Genomic DNA, 21,053 nt, shown 5'->3' on the forward strand with positions numbered 1-21,053 from the left:
AGCCCGGCACCCCCCTCCACCCCCCCACAGTCTGGCGCAGCCTTGATTACTCCCTGGATCTGAGACTTTGCGATACAACCCAGTAAAGGAGTAGTGGCGGCTGAGATGACCACAGACTCGAGATACAGAGCACCCTAAGTGAAGTCGTAGTGATCCAGGGAAGGCACAAAATTCTGAAATCATGGGAAAGAGGAACAACAATTGAGCAATGAATGCCCACAACCCCATATTATCAGAACCTGATAACACAGAAATTCAGAGATCTCCAGAAAATCAAATCAGGAATATAACTGTAGAAATAATACAGGACCTTTGAAAAGAATTTAGAGTCTAAAAGGAAGCAATCATTGAGGTAAATGCCTCAATTCAAAGTATAAACAATCAATTAGACCACATGGAGAATAGAATCTCGCTCCTAGAAGATGATCACTCCAAAAACGAATGCATAACTTATAACTTAGAAAAAAAGAATCAGACAGCAGGAATCTGACATTGAAGAAATATGGGCCCATTTTAAAAGAGCTAACCTAGGAATAATTGGAATAGAGAAGGGAAAAGAAGGTGAAACCAAAGGGATCAATAATCTCTTCAAAGAAATAATAGCAGAAAAATTTCCAAACATAGAGCAAGAGGTCAATACACAGGTCCAGGAAACTTATAGAACTCCCTTTAGACAGGATCAGAGAAGAGGTTCCCCACACCACATAATTGTCAAAATGACCAATGTGGAAGCCAAGCAGAGAATCTTAAAGGCAACAAAAACAAAGGGCCAAGTGACATTCAGAGGCAAACCGATTAGAATCACTCCAGACTTCCCAAACCAAGTCATGAGAGCCAGAAGGGCTTGGAGTAACATATTCCAAACTCTGAAAGAAAACAACTTCCAGCCAAAAATTTCCTACCCACAACTATCTATCAAATTAGATGGGGAAATAAGAACTTCCATGACAAACAGAAACTGAAAGAATTTATGTCTTCAAAACCAGCACTAGAGAAAATACTCAAAGAGATTAACTACAAAGAAGAAGTAATACATACCAGAACCAGAGAAACAAGATTTTCTATCCAGCAGACAACTAAAATGGGTTATCTTTGGATATTATTTATTTTAGTCTTTTACCTATTTCTAAATTGTATTGTTTGCTTTTATTGTTACTAATTTTTAGGATTTCTATTTGGAATATTAATATACCTTCAGATATAGCATTTGGAAATATTTTATCCCATTCTATCAGTAACTTTTTGCCACGGCCCGCTTTCCTTGATGTCTGCTTTCCTTGATGTCTGCATGTGCCCCCACGCATGACTGATGTGGCATCTCAAGGAGAAGCCCCGAGGGAGCGTTGCCTCTGGCCAAAGTACTCCATGCTCTTAGATATAAACTATTATTCTTTTGGTAATGATTCTTTTAACTTTCCACATGAATTGCTCCGGTGATGTAAGATCAGGACTGTGAGAGAAACTGAGTCCGTGGAAAATAAATTTTCTAATAATTTGTCTAAGCCTCTAAATGCCCTCGGCTTTGCTCAAATGGTAATATAATCTAGTCAGAATTCAGATACTGTGGAAGCATTCCAGCTATCGCAATTACAAATGCAGAATTCCTCCCTATCTTTGACCTTCATTCTAATCATTATAATAGAGCCGAAGGCTAGGAGGAATCTTGACCTTTGCACCTAGTGATAGCACTGCCTGGAGACAGGGTGACACCACCTGGTTAAAAGAGTTATGACAGAAGAAAAGACAGATATAATAAAAACTTCATGTTGTTTTTTGGGCCCTGTCTACTAAAATATATTTTAAGTGTTTAATAGGGTGAAGCGTTCAGGCAGCAGATGGTATTGCAGACAAAATCCAGCAGACATCCATCGAAATCCTCTAAATCATCATAAATGTACATGGATTTCCCTACGCCAACTACATGTATGAAAGCTGGAATCTCCGACTTTGTCCCCATTCAACTCAAAGGAGGTTGCTACATAGAGAAGGACATTGGACTAAGCCCTAGGAATAAAAGGTTCAAAAAGGGTTAAAGAAAACTCTTAAAAACTGAATTTTTCAAGTGATTTTGGGTATGACTTTTATTCTTCTGGAATCTGCCCACTAAAAGCCTCTGCAGCTGCAAGGCCAAGGCAAGGCCAAAGGAGCTGACTTAAAGCACAAGACCCACCTGCAGGGTCATGGGACTGATTTCAATCACAAGGACCTGTGATGTCACAGGCCTTACTTTTGTCTTGTTCAGGGTTGGTGATTTACATGTATATTTCACTATTGTTTTTTGGGTGTTTGCACTTTTCTACTAGGGAATCACAGGAAAATAGGGAAATATAAAAAATCTTGTGTCTAGAATAAAGCGGTCAATTGCACAAGAAGCATTTGTCCGTGTCAATCAATTCAGATTTTTTTCTTTCCCGGAGAGGAATCTCCACTTTTAGCACCTTGAACAGGAACTTTTCATAAAAGGGAAAAAATCGCTGCAGATAAGTGGCTGCAGAACTACAACCGAAACCTTTGCCCACCTTTCTGAGAAATTCGGTCCCGAACGGACTCAGTGCCCATTTTCATTGCTGGATTTATCATTCCCGATTGAGCAAGTTCGTCGCAACTTTTAACTCTGTTTACATTGTCTTTGAATGTACAATATCTTTTTTATTTTTTAGGAAGCTTGTTTGTTTATTCCTTTGTTGCCTGTGCCTTTGAAATCATATCCAAGAAATCACTGCCGATTTCAATGTTGCGAAGTTTTATAACCTAGGTTTTCTTCTAAAACTTTATAGTCTTAAGATTTACATTTAGGTCTTTTATCTATTTTGAGTTAATATTTGTATATGGTGTTAGGTAAGGTTCCAATTTTATTCTTTTTCATGTAATTATTACTTTTTAACAATATTTAGTGAAAAAATTATTATTTTCTTCACCAAATGTTCTTGGAAACCTTGTCAAAAATAACTTGACCATATATGGAAGAATTTATTTCTAGGCTCTTTATTTTACTCCACTGGTTTAGATATCTGCCTTTATATAGCAGTACTGTACTGTTTCAACTATTGTAGCTTTATAAGGTTTGAAATCAGAAAATGTACATCTTCTAGCTTTGTTCTTTTTCGAGATTATTTTGGATATTTAGAGTTCATATCTCATGTTAGTATAGATTTTTTTCTGAAAAATAAATAAATGTATGATAGTTTCACCTTAAAAAAAAAAGAAAAAATAGCCTCTGGTAAGAAAGAAAGCAAAAAGAAATATTGAAATGTTATCTCTAAGTGATCAAAAGCTTGATATCAGACAAATGAATCTGTCATGTGAGATTATCATTGTTAATTTTGGATTAATTGCTATAATATTAGATGTCAACCACTAAGCCAAACATGGGAAAGAGGGATGGGGAGGGAATGGGGTAGGGATTGGGTAGGTCCTAACTGGGCAATGTGTGCATGTATGTCTACACAAGTTTTTTTTTTATCCCATTATGATGTACGAATACAGTGCACCAATAAAAAATTTTAAAAAATTTAAAAAGCCAAATGGCTAAAAATGTTTCAAATTAATTGCTAGCTATAAAGTATATAAATTATATGTTATAAAACAAAGATTTCTTAAAAAACATGGATTTATAAATTACCAAATGCTTCTCCTTTCATGGGACACTTCAACATTATACACATACATTCACAAAGCTTAAATACTCAACAGCAAATCTCCAAACAAAGGCTGAGGCCCTAAAAGTATAATCATAAATGGAAATCTGCAGTTGAGATGAGAATGCCCATGACGTGGAGAGACTGCTTAGACTGCTCCCCATCAGATAGTTAGGAAAAGACAGAACACCCATTTCTGAAGGTCTAAACAACGGACCACATGTGGAAAGTGCCACAGCAGGTCTGACCTCCGCGGCATGGCGCTAGCTACAGGCTCCAAGCCCAGCTCAGGTCAGCCTTGCTGCTTGCCTGCCAGGCCAGGCCCCAGAAGGAAAGGTCTACAATATCTCCTCTTTCCCCTTGTACCTTCCTTCCTTCTTCTGTGTAGGGGATAATGGACCTAAACTAGTCATCAAAGAGCTAAAATAGCCATGCATGGTGGAGCATGCCTGTAACCCTAGCACTTAGGCAGCTGAGACAGGAGGATCTCAGGTTTGAATCCACTCTTAGCAACTCAGCAAGTCTCCCAGCAACTTAGTGAGACCCTGCTTCCAAATAAAAAATTGGTCTGGAAGTATAGTTCATAGGTAAAACGCCCCTAGGTTCAATTCCCAGCACCCACCACAAACACACACTCATACTAAATGTGGAAGAGAATTATTTTAACAGCTCATCCCAGGTAACCAGGGACAAGACACCACAGAGTGGCAGTGAGCTGAAGCAAGAGAAGAGCTTCCTGCAGGAACTTTCTTTTATGAGAACCCTGGTGATGAGAAACCATGAAGCACCAAATCCACCTAGCTATGGAAGAGGGGGGTTCTGAGGAAGGAGCCATGCACACAGTTCAGCCCTTATTATTCAACACTTTTTGAAAGGGCACCCCTTACTCATTGCAGAACTTCGTTTAATCACCTACTACCATACCTATGTGTAGTGGTTTAGTTGCCTACATTTTGAAGAATTAAAAGACATACTCTTTCAGCTCTGCCATGGGGTTTTGTAGGCGGGGCAAGGGCAAAGGTTATATGAGAAACTCCATCCACACCTCTACTCTCTACTCCTCCTCTAGGTCTTTTTCTTTATACCAGGCCAGTTATCTATTTTCTCACAGGTCACAAAAATTTGACCACTTAAAAAATTGCCACTAGCTGGGCATGGTGGTGCATGCTTGTAATCCCAGCATTTGGGAGGCTGAGATAGGAGGATCATGGTTTGCGGACAGCCTCAGCTACTTATAGTGAGGCCCTTTGCAACTCAGTGAGACCCTATTTCAAAATAAAGAGTTAAAATGGGACTGGGTTGTAGCTCAGAGGTAGAATGCCCCTGGGTTCTATCCCCAGTACTGCAAAACATAAAAAACAAAACAACAACAGCAACAAAAAACCTGCCACTACCTGGAGTTCCTGGCTTCCTAATTTCTATTACACTACTATTGTGTAGGGACCTGTGGCTGAGTAAACATCCTAAGTAGAGGTAAAATTAAAGTAACAAGTAGAGACTCTAAAAATATTTACATGTAAGTTTTTGGCAAATACATATCTGAAAGCACAGCTATTTGATTATGCCAATCAAACACTCTGGATATTGTGGAATATTCAAAAATTGTAAATGTCCCTCAAAAAACATTTTTATTAATATATCATCCAAACATTTCTGTTAGAGATGGGTCTATAAAATGTAGTCTCTGTGTTCATGAGAATATAAAATAGCTCCCGGGGTTGAAGTAGCCAAAATGCTAAGTATCTCCAGAAGGTGAGTGTAAAGAAGATGCAAAGAACCCTCAGCTATTTACAAACCATGTTCCCCTTGCTTCCACAGACCCCATGAAGTGCTCAATCACCTACCACTTAGTTCTATTATTCTAACAGAAAAATTGAGACACTATATTTATTAGCTGTCTCTTTTGAAATTGTCTCTTATCAGACAAAGTGATTTATAACTTAAATGCATTAGATCACACCATCTATTTCAGAGAATGTATAACTTTTGGAAACAAACACATAGCAAATGTCTTGCTTTACCTCCTGCAATAAAAATTACTATCAACTCCCACTGAACTTTTCAAAGGCCTGTCATTAAATTTTAACCAATTCATAATGGTAAAAAGTAGAACAGTTCCTAAACTCATAAGCCATATAAATGAAAAAATCTGTCAGCTAATGGAGTTCTACTGGGACAAATTCTCATGTCCCTACTACAGTGATAACAGAAATTATATATACATGCATACACACACACTCTCAGAATGTCAGTGTCTGTCTTATCTGTATCTCTCTGCCCCTTTCCCCCTAAAGGAACAGATTTGAAAAGGAAAAGGGAATGAATTCTAAATTCTCACATGGACTCTAGATGTAGACAATAATGCCTAAGTGTTCATTCATTCTCAACAGAGAGCTGAAAGCCCTGAAATCAGCCACCTCTCCTTCCCTCTTGGTGAGGCCCTCATGGACGGTCTTACAACTGCAGGAGCACGGTGGGAGGAGGAGATCACATAGCAAAACAGGAGGTCAGAGCCTGACATAAGGGCTGGGCTTGCCCTTACAGGTGCTCAGGGCCTGAGAGACGCTTTCCAAGGGTAGCCCCCTGTGACCTATGTACTTCCAACTAGGCCCCTCTTCTTAAAGGGTCTATCCCCACATTGCCAAACTGGGGACCAGGCTTCCAGAATATGAACCTCCAGGGTACACATTCAAACCATACCCAAACCATAGCAAAGAGACTAATAATTACCTACCACATTGGCCTGCTGTCAAGATTAAATGGAACTATGGACATAAATGTCTAACACAATCTGGGCACTAACATTATCCTCCCTTGGGAAGACTTCTTTCTAGGGAAAAATATAAGCAAGCCCCCCAAAGAGAATGCCAGCTTGGCGATCTCTAAAGCAACTGGATGGTAATTAGGACTGTATCCTTTGACTACCTCATCTAGGAGAGAACAATCTAGAAATACACTGAAAAAGCAAACTCCAAATATAACTTACTTAAAAGATCTAGGGAATAAAAATGTTTCTCTACTTATAAGAGTTCAAAAGGCTATTAGGAAAATAATATCTGAATGATTATCTCACAATATGTTTAGGTTTCTTTTCTCTCTTTTAAAATCTGATTGAAGTCTCTATTAATATTTTGATTTAAAACAAATTTAAATTTTATAAAACCATTCCAGTAATACAAAGAGGTAAGAAAGTAGGCAAAGGCTGAGGTTGTTATGGAAACAATAGAGTGGAATACTCTTACCCTTTTTAATTCCATTGTCAAAGAGAAGCAGCTATTATTCTGAACCACTAAGTCAACCTTCACCTTTATATATTATCACTATATTGAGGCAGGGTGATTTATACCTTATTAAGGAAGTGAGAAACCTTAGGGAATTTTTTATTAAGTTAAAAAAATAATTTATTTTATCTTGAAATAATTTCAAACTAATAGAAAAGTTGCGAAAATGTAATAAACATTTTCCATTTATCCTGAACTCATAATCTTAAATTGTTAACAATTTGCCACATGTTTCTCTTCCTGCATATTTTTTTCTGAATCATTTAAAAGGAAGCTTCAGATATGATGTCCCTAAATACGCATATTTCCTAACAAGTGCATTCTCTTACATAATCACAGTATAATTACCAAAATCAGAAGAGTAATAGTGACATAATATTATTAATTTATAGATTTTATTGTTCCTGGATGTATTTTTGAAATGCATATCAATAGCTTATTATTTTATTATTAGTTATTTTCCATAAAAAATAAAGGAATTTCTAAGTCAAGAGTTAGTGAACTACAGTCTATGAGGTGACTTTATGTGAGTGTGTGTGTGGTACTGGAGCTTGAACCTGGGGGTTCAACTTCTACCACTGAGTTACAGTCCTCACCTTTACTTTTCATTTTGAAACAGAATTTCAGTAAGTTACTGCCCACGAGCCTGGTACCTAGGATCCTCCTGGCTTAGTTTCCCCAAGTATTAGGAATAAAGGTGCGTGCCACCATGCTGGGCTTATGGGTTGGTTTTAAAGAAGTTTTTTACTCAAAAACAGCCGTGCTCAATTGTCTATGTATTGTTTATGTCAGCTTCTAAACCAAGACAGTGGAACTGTGTAGTTTCATTAGTGATTGTCTGTCCTGGAAAGCCAAAAATATTTACCATCTGGCTCTTTACAGAAAGAAGTAGACCAAATCATGACAAAGAATAAATGTTGCTAGGCATGGTATTACATGTTTGTAATCTCAATACTTGGTAGGCTGTGACAGGAAGATTACAGGTTTGGGGCCAGCCTCAGCAACTTAACGAGTTTCTCAGTAACTTAGTAAGACCCTGCTTCAAAATTAAGACTAAAAAGAGCTGGGGTGTTGCTCAGAGGTAGAATGTTCCTGGTTCAATTCCTAGTAATCCCTCTATAAAGAATAAATGTGCACAAATACACACACACTGAAATTATAGATTTCTTTAAAACACCAAAACATCAAAAATAAAACCCTAAATGTTCATCTATAGGTGAATGGTTAAATAAATTAAGGTGCACAGTGAAATACATTGCAGGCATAAAAATAATGACATATATACATAATAGAAATATGCCCTTAGTACACTGTTAAGTTGTGAAAAGAGCAGTTATAAAATAAATGATTTTGTTTTATTCTTTAAAGAATGCATACATACATTCTGTATGAAATAGTGTGTTTAGCCGGGCGTGGTGGCGCGCGCCTGTAGTCCCAGCTACTCGGGAGGCTGAGGTGGGAGGATCGCTTGAGTCCAGGAGTTCTGGGCTGTAGTGCGCTATGCCGATCGGGTGTCCACACTAAGTTCGGCATCAATATGGTGACCTCCCGGGAGCGAGGGGCCACCAGGTTGCCTAAGGAGGGGTGAACCCGCCCAGGTCAGAAACGGAGCAGGTCAAAACTCCCGTGCTGATCAGTAGTGGGATCGCGCCTGTGAATAGCCACTGCACTCCAGCCTGGGCAACATAGCGAGACCCTGTCTCTTTTGACCTCTCCCACAAAACCTTTATTTATATTTAGGGGATCTAGTAAGTAAGCGAATTCTCTAAAAAAAAAAAAAAATTATGAAAAAAAAAAGAAACAGCGTGTTTATTAAGTTTGTCTAAAAAGTTAACCATGGTCTCTCTGGGTAGTGGAATTAAGGTTGAGTTTTGCAGTCTTCTTTGAAGTTTTTTTTTTTTTTGCGGGGGTGGTACTAGGGTTCCTGGAAGCCTTTCTACCTCTGGGCTACACTCCCAGACCTAATTTATTTTTGGAAACAGGGTTTCTTAAGCCAGCGCAACTGGCTTCGAACCTGCGCGATCCTCCTGTCTCCACCTCCCAAGCATGGGGATTACAAGCGTCTGCCACCACGCCTGGCAAGTTTTGTTTTTTTTTAAAATAGGAAAAATAGCTCATACCAATTTCCAAGCATATGTAACTTTTATCTTACAGGAATTCCCAATTATATTGTTAAAACATACATGCTTCCTCACATTTTGCAAATGAGTATATCACAAAAATTAAAAATCTGCTTCATGATACTTCCTTATGCTTAATAGTTTCCTACTTACACTGACAATATTCTCAGTGTTGACCAATTTATGAATGATAATCCACACATAATTCATTTAGAAAACAAGCCATCTTTCCATATTCAAAGAATCATTAACCTTTAAAAGAAATATAACGAATTATCCAGAAGTAGTCTTATTTTCAGTAATTAAATAAGCATTCTTACCTTTATAATATTGAGCATACTGCTTATATATAACCAGTTTTCAAATATAACCACCTATTTGTCTAGTACAAATCCATTATCAATGGAAATTGACATGCTTACATATGGGAAATAAATACAGCTGTCTCCAAACCCAGTAAAAATGCTACTTATATTCAATTATCCATGTGGTAAAATAAACACTTTATGGAAAGAGAGTAATAAGAAAGATGAATTAAGTGTTGCTGTTGATGGTTCTCTATTTCCATTTGTCTGTTGGAAGGCAAAAACAAATGGGTCATGAAAAATAGAACGTGAAAGTAATGTTTAAGTTTTATAAATATTAACACCTTACTTTTTTCTCAAAATCTCTTTTTAAATATTTTAGGGCTATCAGATGTGGTGCCACACACTTGTAATCCTAGTATTTGGGAGGCTGAGACAGGAGGTAACAGGTTCAAAGCCAGCCTCAGTAACTTAGTGAGGTTCTCAGCAACCTAGTAAGACCTTGTTTCCAATTAAGAAATAAAACCAGGCTGGGGGTATAGCTCAGAGGTAGAATGCCTCTGGGCTCAATCCCCAGTACAAAAAGAAAAAAAAAAAAAAAATAGGGCTGGAGATGTAGCTCAATGGTAGAGTACTTGGCTAGCATGCATGAGATCTTGGGTTTGATTCCCAGCATTGCCAAAAAAGGTGGGGGGGGGGGTTCATACCACTATATTGTGAATCCACTGTTTTTCTTATCCTATTTGAAAAGAGATCTAAAAAGTATAGCATATAAGCTAAATGTTTCAATTAAAGGTTCACTAAAACTTGAAGTAACAGAATTGAAAATACACAGACAAAGCCAAAACACAGTAGATAAAACAAACAAACAAAAATTAATCCTAACCTCTGCATTGCCCTTTTTCATAGTGTGTTGTATAACCTCAAACCCAACCTGCCCAGAATGAGATCCTCTTTTTCCCCTTCCTTTTCCTCCTCACAGATCTGTCTTTTAGGCTTCCCCTTTACTCAAAACCCCTCCCTCCCAGAGGCATCCAAAGTTACACCAACTCTACTTTCTCCTTGCATTGTCACCACCTGGGTTAGACTTTCATTGCCCCCTCACCTCTAGTATTTCAGGTCTTCATCTTGTCAGATGGTTGCTGATTTTGCCCACTGCTTCCAGATTTAATACGCACATGACTGACTACCTGCCATGTGTCAGGTACTGTGCTAGGTATTTTCATATGTAGAATCTCATTCAACTTTCATACAGTCATGAGAAACAAGATCAGTCCTGTTTTATAGACTTGTAGATAAGATGATTTGTTGACTAAAGGTTGTGCTGCCAGCAAGTGGCCTAAAACTCAAATTCAGCTCTACGTCACCCGTCTCCCGTTTAAAGATTCTTATGAGACTGTTTCCATTTAAATAGCTCCTATTATCTTGGAGACAGCTAAGCTTCCTAACCTGATTTTTAGAACACTCTACAATGTGGTCTTGGCTTTTATTCTTGTTTTGCATAATCTTGCTATGCTACCATATTCTTAAACCAACTTGGACAATTCATTACATCTTAAATATACTCAAGTACTCTTACTCTTTATTGGGTTTATGCTATGCCCTCTGCCTTGAAATACCCTCCCTACAACTTCAAAATCCTAGTTGTAAGGCAAGGCTCAAATATCACTGCCTTAATATATTCTTGTTTCTCCCCCCCACACACACACACAAAATGTTACTTCCCTTTCATCTGAAGGTTACAGTATTTTATTCAAAAACTCTCTTACTAACCATCAAATACTAAGAGTAATACTGATTGAGGCACATGGTACTACAGATCTTATTTCCCTTGAAAGATCATAAAATGCCTTCACCTCAGTTTCTTTTACTTACAGTGCCTTACACTGATTTTATTTGAAGAGTTTATGTTTCTATATTTTAACATAAATTCCTACTCTTTCTCCAGCAATTTATGATACTAAACAGTAACAAAACACAAGACAGAAAACTCATTTTTAGAGCCGGGTGTGGTGGCGCATACTTGTAATCCCATCATTTGGGAGGCTTAAACAGGAAGATCACAGTTTGCGGCCAGCCTCAGCTATTTGGTGAAGCCCTTTGCAACTCAGTGAGACCCTGTCTCAAAATAAAGAATAAAAAGAGGGATGGAGGTGTAGCTTGGAGGTTGAATGCCCCTGGGTTCCATCCCCAGTATCACAAAAAGAAAACTCATTTTTAACCAAGATGAACTTTAAGAGAGGAAATGTTGCATAAAATTTACTATTAAAGTTCAAAGGCATTTTGTATTTAAAAGCCAAATTATAGAACATTATATATGGTTAAAATTTCATTGAGTCTTGCTGCATTCGCAAATATTATCAAATTGAACTAAACCAGAGTTTTCATAAAAACTGACATTTTCAAAAAAGCTTTATTTGCTTTAATCTTCCTCTTCCTTTTGATAAGATTAAGACTGTAAATGGCAGGTGGTTAAATAGGAACACCAAAATGCTCCCCGCAAGGCATCTGGCCTTAGATAAACACACCAAAATGCCAACTCTGAGGCATCTGACCTAATGTATTTATAAGTCAGTCTGTTTCAGATGTTCTTAGGTGAGATCACAGTTCTTTAGGGAGTTTTAAGTTCTTTGTATGAACATTCAACAATACATGGATAGATCTGGACACAGTACATTCATTCTGCATCATTCAGCAAGGCTCCTAAAATTCTCCAGAACTAAAAGGGAAGACTAGTAAATTTTTATTTATTTATTCATTTATTTTTGGTATTGGAGATTAAATCCTCTGAGCTATACTTGCAAGTCCTTTTTACTTTTCATTTTGAAACAGGGTCTTGCTAAGTTGTTGAGGGTCTTGCTAAGTTGCTGAGACTGGTTTCAAACCTGTGATCCTCCTGCCTTAGCCTCGGAAGTACTGTATTACAAGTGTGTGCCACAGTGTCCAGCAACTAGATTGTATCTAGTTGTTTTATTTAGGCTACCCTAAACTATACACATAGAGCAACAAGTTTTTTTTTAATGTTTTAGTAATACAAGAGTAAAATAATTATACTACAAAATAACACATTTGTAAACAAATTCTCAATTACCACAAAATCAGCGCCTTTCATAGCCAGAAAACACCATCACCAGAGAAACAAAAAAAAAAATCACCAGGCTCCAGAGAGAAAGCGGACTGAGAACAGAGCTCAGAGCCACAGAGGAGATACACCGGCCTCACGCCCGAGACTGCGGCAGCAGCGCCATACTGCCGGCGGCAGCGGCGACTTCACCAGACGGCTACAGCAAGCCGAGGTGAGCCGCTGCGGAACAGCCAGGCAGGATTTCTTGCCGCAGGTAAAATCTAAAGCTCCCAGTGGCTGAGCTCAGCACACGCTGCAGGGATTCAGAGTGGAAATAAAAACCAAGGAGAAATACGCCAGCCTCACGGCCGAGAGCGTAATAGCGGCGCCATATTGCCACCGGCGGCAGCAGCAAAGAATTCACCGAATCCAGTACAGCTACATCTGAGTACTCAAGAACAGTGAGTCAAATTGCGGGCCACAGAGGAGAAATCCCAGTACTGTACTCCCTGGGACTTGACCCAGTGGGGAAGGGGCGGTGGCAGAGCTATCACACCATAGGAGAACGTGCAACCTGGCACCCCCCACAGTCTAAAGCAGCCTCTATCGACTCTCTGGGTTGGAGACTCTGTGATACAACCCAGTAAAGGAGTAGTGGGGTCTGAGATACTACTGACTTGAGATCCAGAACACCTTAAGTAAAATCATAGTGACCCAAGGGAAGAACCCAGAGAAGGCACAAACTTCCGAAATCATGGGAAAGAGGAATAATACTGGAGCAATGAATGCCCACAAACCCACAACATCAGAACCCAATAAAACAGAAAATCAGAGATTTCTAGAAGATCAAATCAGGAAAATAACTGTAGAAATAATAGAGGTGCTTCGAAAAGAACTCAGAGAGAGCCAAAAAGAGATAAAGGATGCAATTAATGAAGTAAAGGCCTCAATTCAAAGCACAGACAACCGATTAGACCACATGGAGAACAGAATCTCGCTCTTAGAAGATGATCATTCCAAAAATGAACGCATAGTTTCTAATCTAGGAAAAAATATCCGACAGCAGGAATCTGATATTGAAGAAATATGGGCCCATTTTAAGAGAGCTAACCTAAGAATAATTGGAATAGAGGAGGGAAAAGAAAGTGAAACCAAAGGGATCAACAATCTCTTCAAGGAAGTAATAGCAGAAAATTTTTCAAACATAGAGCAAGAGGTTGATACACAGATCCAGGAAACTTATAGAACTCCCTTTAGACAGGATCGGAGAAGAGGATCCCCACGCCACATAATTGTCAAAATGACCAATGTGGAAGCCAAGCAGAGAATCTTAAAGGCAACAAAAACAAAGGGCCAAATGACATTCAGAGGCAAACCAATTAGAATCACTCCAGACTTCCCAAACCAAGTCATGAGAGCCAGAAGGGCTTGGAGTAACATATTCCAAACTCTGAAAGAAAACAACTTCCAGCCAAAAATTTCCTACCCAGCAAAACTTTCTATCAAATTAGATGGAGAAATAAGAAGCTTCCATGACAAACAGAAACTGAAGGAATTTATGTCTTCAAAACCAGCACTAGAGAAAATACTCAAAGAGATTAACTACAAAGAAGAAATAGGTAACACACACCAGAACCAGAGAAACAAGAGTTTCCATCCAACAGACAACTAAGATTGGTTATCTGTGGAGATTCATTATTTATGTTAGTCTCTTACCTACCTCTAAATAGTATTGTTTGCCTTTATTGTTGTTAATTTTTAGGATTTCTAGTTGGAATATTAATATACCTTCAGATAGAGCATTTGGAAATATTTTATCCCATTCTATTAGTAACTGTTAACTCTGTTTACATAGTCTTTGGATATACAATATTTTTTTTATTTTTTAGGGAGTTTGTATACTCTTGTGTTGCCTGTGCCATTGAAATCATATCCAAGAAATCACTGCCAATTTCAATGTTGTGAGGTTTTATGACCCAGATTTTCTCCTAAAAGTTTATAGTCTTAAGATTTATATTTAGGTCTTTTATCTATTTTGAGTTAATATTTGTATATGGGATTAGGTAAGGGTCTAACTTTATTCTTTTCCATGTAATATGTTTCAACAATATTTAGTTAAAAGATTATTATTTCTACCACCAAATGTTCGTGGAAACCTTGTCAAAAATAACTTGACAATATAGGGAAGAATTTAGCTCTAGGCTTTTATTTAACTCCAATGGTTTATATATCTGCCTTTAGAATAGTACTACACTGTTTCAATTATTGTAGCTTTATATGGTTTGAAATCAGAAAATATATATCTTCTAGCTTTGTTCTTTTTCAAGATCATTTTGGGTATCTAGAGTCCATTTTCCATATTAGGATAGATTTTTTTTTCTGAAAAATAAATATATAAATATATGATAGTTTCACCTAAAAAAAATAGAAAAAAATATTCTCTGGTAAGAAAGAAAGCAAAAAGAAATATTGAAATGTTATCTTTAAGTCATCAAAAGCTTGGTATCAGACAAATGAAACTATTATGTGAGATTATCATTTTTAATTTTAGATAAATTGTTATAATACTAGATGTCAACCACTAAGCCAAGCATGGGAGGGAGGGATGGGGAGAGAATGGGGTGGGGTTCGGGTGGGGGCTGACTGGGCGATGTGTGCATGTATGTCTACAAAAGTTTGTATCCCACTATGATGTATGAATACAGTGCACCAAAAAAAAAATATATATATATATATATATTAACAACAACAACAACAACAACAAATTCTCATCCTAAAAACCAGGCTTTTCACAAAAGTTATACTGAGCAATAAATCTCATTCTGTGAATTTCCTCACTCTAAAGATTATCTGGTTAAAAGGGATCAGAGATTTCCTTGAAGGGAGAAAGAAGATAGAAGTAAAGTTAAAAGTCATACTGAAAGCCAGATGGGGTGGCACACCCTTGTAATACCAGCATTTGGGATGCTGAGACTGGAGGATCGCGGTTCGCGGACAGCCTCAGCTACTCAGTGAGGCCCTCTGCAACTCAGTGAGACCCGGTTTCAAAATAAAGAATAAAAAATAGGGCAGGGAGTGTAGCTCGGAGGTCAAATGCCCCTAGGTTCCATCCCTAGACCAAAAACAACAACAATAACAACAACAACAAAAACCACAAAAGCTGAAACCCTGAAGGTCTGAATAAAAACTGTTAAGGGTATTTGGAGGCTGATGTATATAGATAGCCAGGTCCAGCCTTCCCAGAAACACTGACTGTCCAGAACAAAACAGGCACGGTACCTGCAATAATAAAAGAGATTGTTGAAGACAAGTGATCAAATTATCATATAAATACAAAGGTAAACTTCCAACAGTGACATACTTGCCAAGGAGTTTTTGTAACTTCCCAGAGGAAATGATGATTGGTACATCAAGAAGAGTGAAAAACCTTCACCTATTTGAAAGCACAGGACTTTAAAATGGGAATGGCTATTCTGAATGACTGAGAAACAGAGTATCAAACAGGAGACAGTGAAGAAACTCATATATTAGCACCAGTTATAAGTGCTGATATTCAGCTGGATGACAGAGGGAGGAGGTGGTATTAGTAGAGCATGGAACAGAAGCTGGAAGCATGGAAGGCCTTTCCTGTGAAGAGCAGGGAGCCATGGAGAAGAGGAGCAGCTGCCAGACACGTAGTCCAAGGCAGAGAAGTAGAGGAAGAAGACCCTAGCTTCCTCAGTCCACTCCCATTCCCCTGAGTCTTTGATCTGGTCAAAGCCAGTTGAAAGTCAGCTGATGCTGAAACGCTGAAATACAGCTGGAAGAGGTTAGCCCTGTCGGTTACGGAGAGCAGCAAAGAATGTATCTGAAGGCAAACAACCAAAAGTCTGGCACAAGGAGAGCGCGGAAGAATGGGGCATGTATGGATATGTGTGTGGAGAAACGAGGTGGGGGAGGTACACACATACCAGGACAGACAGGACCAGTATGAAGGAGAGAAAGATGGCCAGCATGGCCAAGGGTGAGAATGGGAGGGGAAGAGAAGGAAAAATAGGCAGAGGCAAGGCCAGGAAGGACTTTGTTGGCCACATTAAAGAATCTGTCATTCTCCTACAAGCAGTAAGAAGTCACTGAGGGACTTAAGCAGGCAATAGACAGAACCAGATTTGTATCTCAAAAGACCATTTATATTTCCCCCCTGCTTCCAGAATATTCAAACAACTGTAACATGCCAGGAATTTTACTAGGTATAGGGCATATAGCGTTAAAAAATAAAAATAAAAAAAAAAGCTTACTAGTGAAGTCTACCAGCAACTGTGCAGCCTGCTCGATAAGTATTCTTTTAGCATTATCATCTGATTATCATTGGGGACATGACATTTATCTTCACAGTTCCATAGCCTTTGTTCCCTACTCAGTAAATTTGTTGACTTTCCTTTTGTTTACTTTTTGTATTTATAAACTTTCATTAATCACTCACCCTTTGTCTTTTCAGCTGAAGAACACTAATTTTCCCATATATTTAATTTTATATGGCTATCTCATTTCTGTGTTAATTTTCTCTTTCCCCCATCTTACCCAGCTCTATTATGTTTTTCTTATAACAACCAGAAATGCACAGAATCTTCTGTAAGAATTTCATGATTTTTTTTTTTTTTGGTGGGTTTGGGGATGGAACCTCCAAGCTATACCCCCTGTCCTATTCTTTATTCTTTATTTTGAAACAGGGTCTCCCTAAGTTGCAGAGGGCCTAAGTAGCTGAGGCTGTCTGCAAACCGTGATCCTCTGATCTCAGCCTCCCAAATGCTGGGATTACAAGCGTGCGCCACGATGCCCGGCTAAGAATTTCATAATTTTTAAATAAGTATTAAAAAGATTTCATTTTGTGACATCAATTCAAGAAAGTTGAATTTCTTGTTTTGGGTGAAAATGATATATATAATTTGTTTGAGGAGTTTAGAACTCTCATGTTTTTAGTGTGAAATTCTTTCTTTCATATTTGTCTTGAGAGTTCTTCCTTCGTTTTGCACCTCTTAATGTGGCACATTTTTTTTTTTTTTTTTTTTGGTGGTACTGGGGCTGGAACCCAGAGACTTTCTACCTCCGGGCTATACTCCCAGACCTTTTGTACATTTTATTTGGAAACAGGGTCTCACTAAGTTGCTGAAAGCCTCACTAAGTAGCTGAGGCTGGCTTCGAACCCATGTGATCCTCCTGTCTCAGCCTCCCAAGCGCGGGGATTACAAGCGTGCACTACCACACCCGGCTTAATGTGGCACATTTTAAGAAAAGCTTAGTGGCGTATGAAAATCTGAAAATTGTATTGTACATCCTTCTAGATCTATGCTGTTTAATATGGCAGCCCTAGCCACTTGTGATTACTGGTTGGAATGAACTGAGATTCAATTGCTGTAACTGTCTGTGTATTCATTACAATTAGTGATAAATGCCCTGAACAAATTTTAACATTTAAAAAGGACTTTTTAAGGCTGAATGTTATATTTATATACAATGATAAATTCCTAAACTCATCAAGGATTTAGTATAATATTGAATGCTGCTTTATTGTCTACCCAAATTTGCAATATATCCTAAACTATCAAATTGATTCTATTCCTTCATATTTTATGATGTTTTGAAAAACAAGGTAATTCTCCTCCCTGGAGAGTTATTAAATTCAAATATAAGTAACTTAACACCTGTAGATATTTACTGTTGTTGACATTTTCGAAAACAGATGCAATTAGTAACCCAGAATTCTTTCTGGAAAAATACCAATGACATATGCTAAGATCTAAAATAATGAATGATCAAGATTAAAGTCTTACTAACCTTTGCTATAAAATATTAAATCTGTCTAATTTAATATCTTTGAAAAGATAATAAAAGAAACCGAAAATGCCAATTATAATGGTGAGCTATGACAAACTCAAAGCCAAAAATGTACCAAGACAAAATAAAAATGGTTTTTCATGTAATTATGTATTTCAGCACAAACTCTAAAGCTGGTTATTTTACTGCTCTGAGGAGATGCATCAAATATCTTAAAATATAACTTTAAGAGAAAGCTAGGCAAAAAGAGCCAGCCACCAAAGAAAAAGGAAATCTGTTTAAAAACCTCTGTTTTGATGTTATCATGTTTAAAATCTTAGCAGATTCTACTAATCTCAAACACAGAGAGTCAGTCCATCCTCATTTTCCAGTTTCATGTCTCCCTACATCCCTTCTCACATGAAAATTATTTCTTCCAAGAGAATTTCATCACCTGCCTCATTTTTTATGTAAAGTTGTTCACAAAAGTTACTACATAGAAAAGAAACTGAAGCCGGGTGTGTTCGTTCAGACTTGTGATCCCAGTACTTAGGAGATTGAGATAGGAGGATCGCAGGTTCACAGCCACCCTCAGCTACTTAGTGAGGCCCTCTGAAACTTAGTGAGAACCTGTTTCAAAATAAAGAATAAAAAACTAGGGCTGGGAGGTGTAGCTTGAAGGCAGAATGCCCCTGGGTTCAATCCCCAATATTAAAAAAAAAAAAAAAAAAAAGGAAAGAAAAAAGAAATTGGGAACAAAGGAACATTCATAAAAATACCTTATCGTTGCCTTTTAAAGATTTAGCAGTATTTGACTGTTAATCTTCAAATGCTGGGGATATATTTATACTAAAGAAACTATTTGTTGTTAGCTTAAAATTCAAATTCTCCTGGATGTCCTGTATTTTCTCTAGCAAGCCACTAGACGCTCTTTAGAGGCCTTCCCTATTGTCACCAGACTTAGAGCCTCCTTTGTCATAACCTCTAACTCCTTTGTCCTAATCCTATTTTTTTCACAGTACTTGTCAATTTCTGGAACTTCTCAGGTTTTTGTTTGTTTTTGTTTACTGCTACATTCCATATACTTATTTATTTTTGCTGTACGGAGGGTGGAGCCCATGGGGATTCTACCTCCTAGCTACATTCCCAAGCCGGTTTTATTCATTCATTCATTCATTCATTCATTCATTCATTCATTCATTTTGCAGTACTGGAGATGAAACGCAGGGGAATTCGCCCTCTGAGCCATACCCCCAGCCCTATTTTTTATTCTTTATTTTGAAACAGGGTCTCACTGAGTTGCAAAGGGCCTCACTAAGTAGCTGAGGCTTTCCACAAACCGCAATCCTCCTGTCTCAGTCTCCCGAATGCTGGAATTACAAGCATGTGCCACTACGCCCGGCTCTATTCTTTTATTTGTAAACAGGGTCTCACTAAATTGCAGAGGACTTCACTAAATTGCTGAGATTGGCTGTGAACCTATAATCCTGTCTCAGCCTCCCAAGTACTGGGATTACAAACATGCGCCACCACGCCTGGCTTACGTTCTATCTGTAATGTGCAGTTTACCCCCCACACACATTTTCTAAACCTCACTTCCACACCTCCAGCTCACGTGAGTGTAATAGCAATAGGGTCTTTCTTTGTATTGAACTCTTTATTCAGCATCTAAAATGGTGTCTAGCAAAAAATAAATGCTCAGTAAATATCTGTTTAATGAACAAATGTCTTGAATTCATATTCCTTCTCAGGTGTTTAGTAAAATTATGCCCTCTTACTCCCATAACCGAAATAATTTTAAAGTTCTGAAAGGAAAACCAGTCAGATTTGTTTCTTATGAAGATAGTCTATAAATATTTACTATTTTCATGTGATTTATTATCAATGTTGTAACTGTTAACAAGACAAATGAGAGCTGTTCAGAACTATTTGTTCATGACTAAAAATAACTCAAAAAATATAAAATTAATAAAAGCTTATAGAACATAACAGCATACAGATGTAATAGTATAAATCAATCTTACCGTCTTAATAGAACTCCTTTGTTTTTCTTCCCAAACACTACTGCTCAACTCAAATGTGCAATGAATATTTGCTTCTCTGTCATAGGATCCAAAAATAAGTAACCTGAAGTACAAAAATAAAACAGGGAGAACATTATACTGGTTATATGTATTAGATTTTTTCTTTCTGATCGTTTTTTAAAAAATACATTACTCCACTAGTTATTATACCTTTAGTAACAGAAAAAGAAAAAATTACATCAAACATTTGGTACACCCTCTAGTGGAAAAGTAAAGTAAAGCAAAGATTAGATGAGATTCCAGGACATGCTGTTTTTCAGCAGCCAAGTCAAATTCAAAGTTTCACTCTCTCATGAGGTAAAGAAATTCACCACATATCTCTATGTAGAAGCAAAAGCTAGAAATTCAAAACAGGTTCTTAAAATTAAAAAAAAAGTTGCAAAGTAATACATATAATATACTTCCTCTGTAAAAATGAAATACACCGAAGTACAACTGCTCACACACGCGCGCGCGGACACACACAAACACACACACACACACTCTTCATCTTCTAATGTGACCACAGGCAAATTACTTAATCTGAATTCAGCTTCTTTCTGGAAAATTTGAGGTAAAAATAGAATTATCTTTGAGAGCTATGAGTAAAAGACAATGGACACAAGGCACTTTGTGTCATTTCTATGATCTTGAAAACAATTAGCTAGGAATAACGACATCACCTCTAAATAGGACATCTGAGGTCTGATTTTGAGATGACATAAAACTAGTTATTTCTAAAGAACAGTTATTATTGAAGAACAAAAAGGTTATCCTTATGTTCAACTT

At 37.6% G+C, this 21,053-nt stretch overlaps 1 protein-coding gene across 1 annotated transcript in view; it reads right to left on the reverse strand.

Moving 5' to 3' along the window:
• PDZD8 (PDZ domain containing 8) overlaps positions 1-21,053 on the reverse strand; it is a gene marked incomplete at both ends in the record, with an annotated part of 90,907 nt that overhangs the window by 20,581 nt on the left and 49,273 nt on the right. Inside the window, one exon of the mRNA XM_080693625.1 lies at positions 20,226-20,328. Within this exon, the coding sequence (XP_080549751.1) occupies positions 20,226-20,328 (103 nt within the window). The remainder of the gene's footprint in view (positions 1-20,225; positions 20,329-21,053) is intronic.

Source organism: Muscardinus avellanarius (assembly GCF_963383645.1).
Source record: "Muscardinus avellanarius genome assembly, chromosome: 4".
In the NCBI taxonomy this organism is placed as follows: domain Eukaryota; kingdom Metazoa; phylum Chordata; class Mammalia; order Rodentia; family Gliridae; genus Muscardinus; species Muscardinus avellanarius.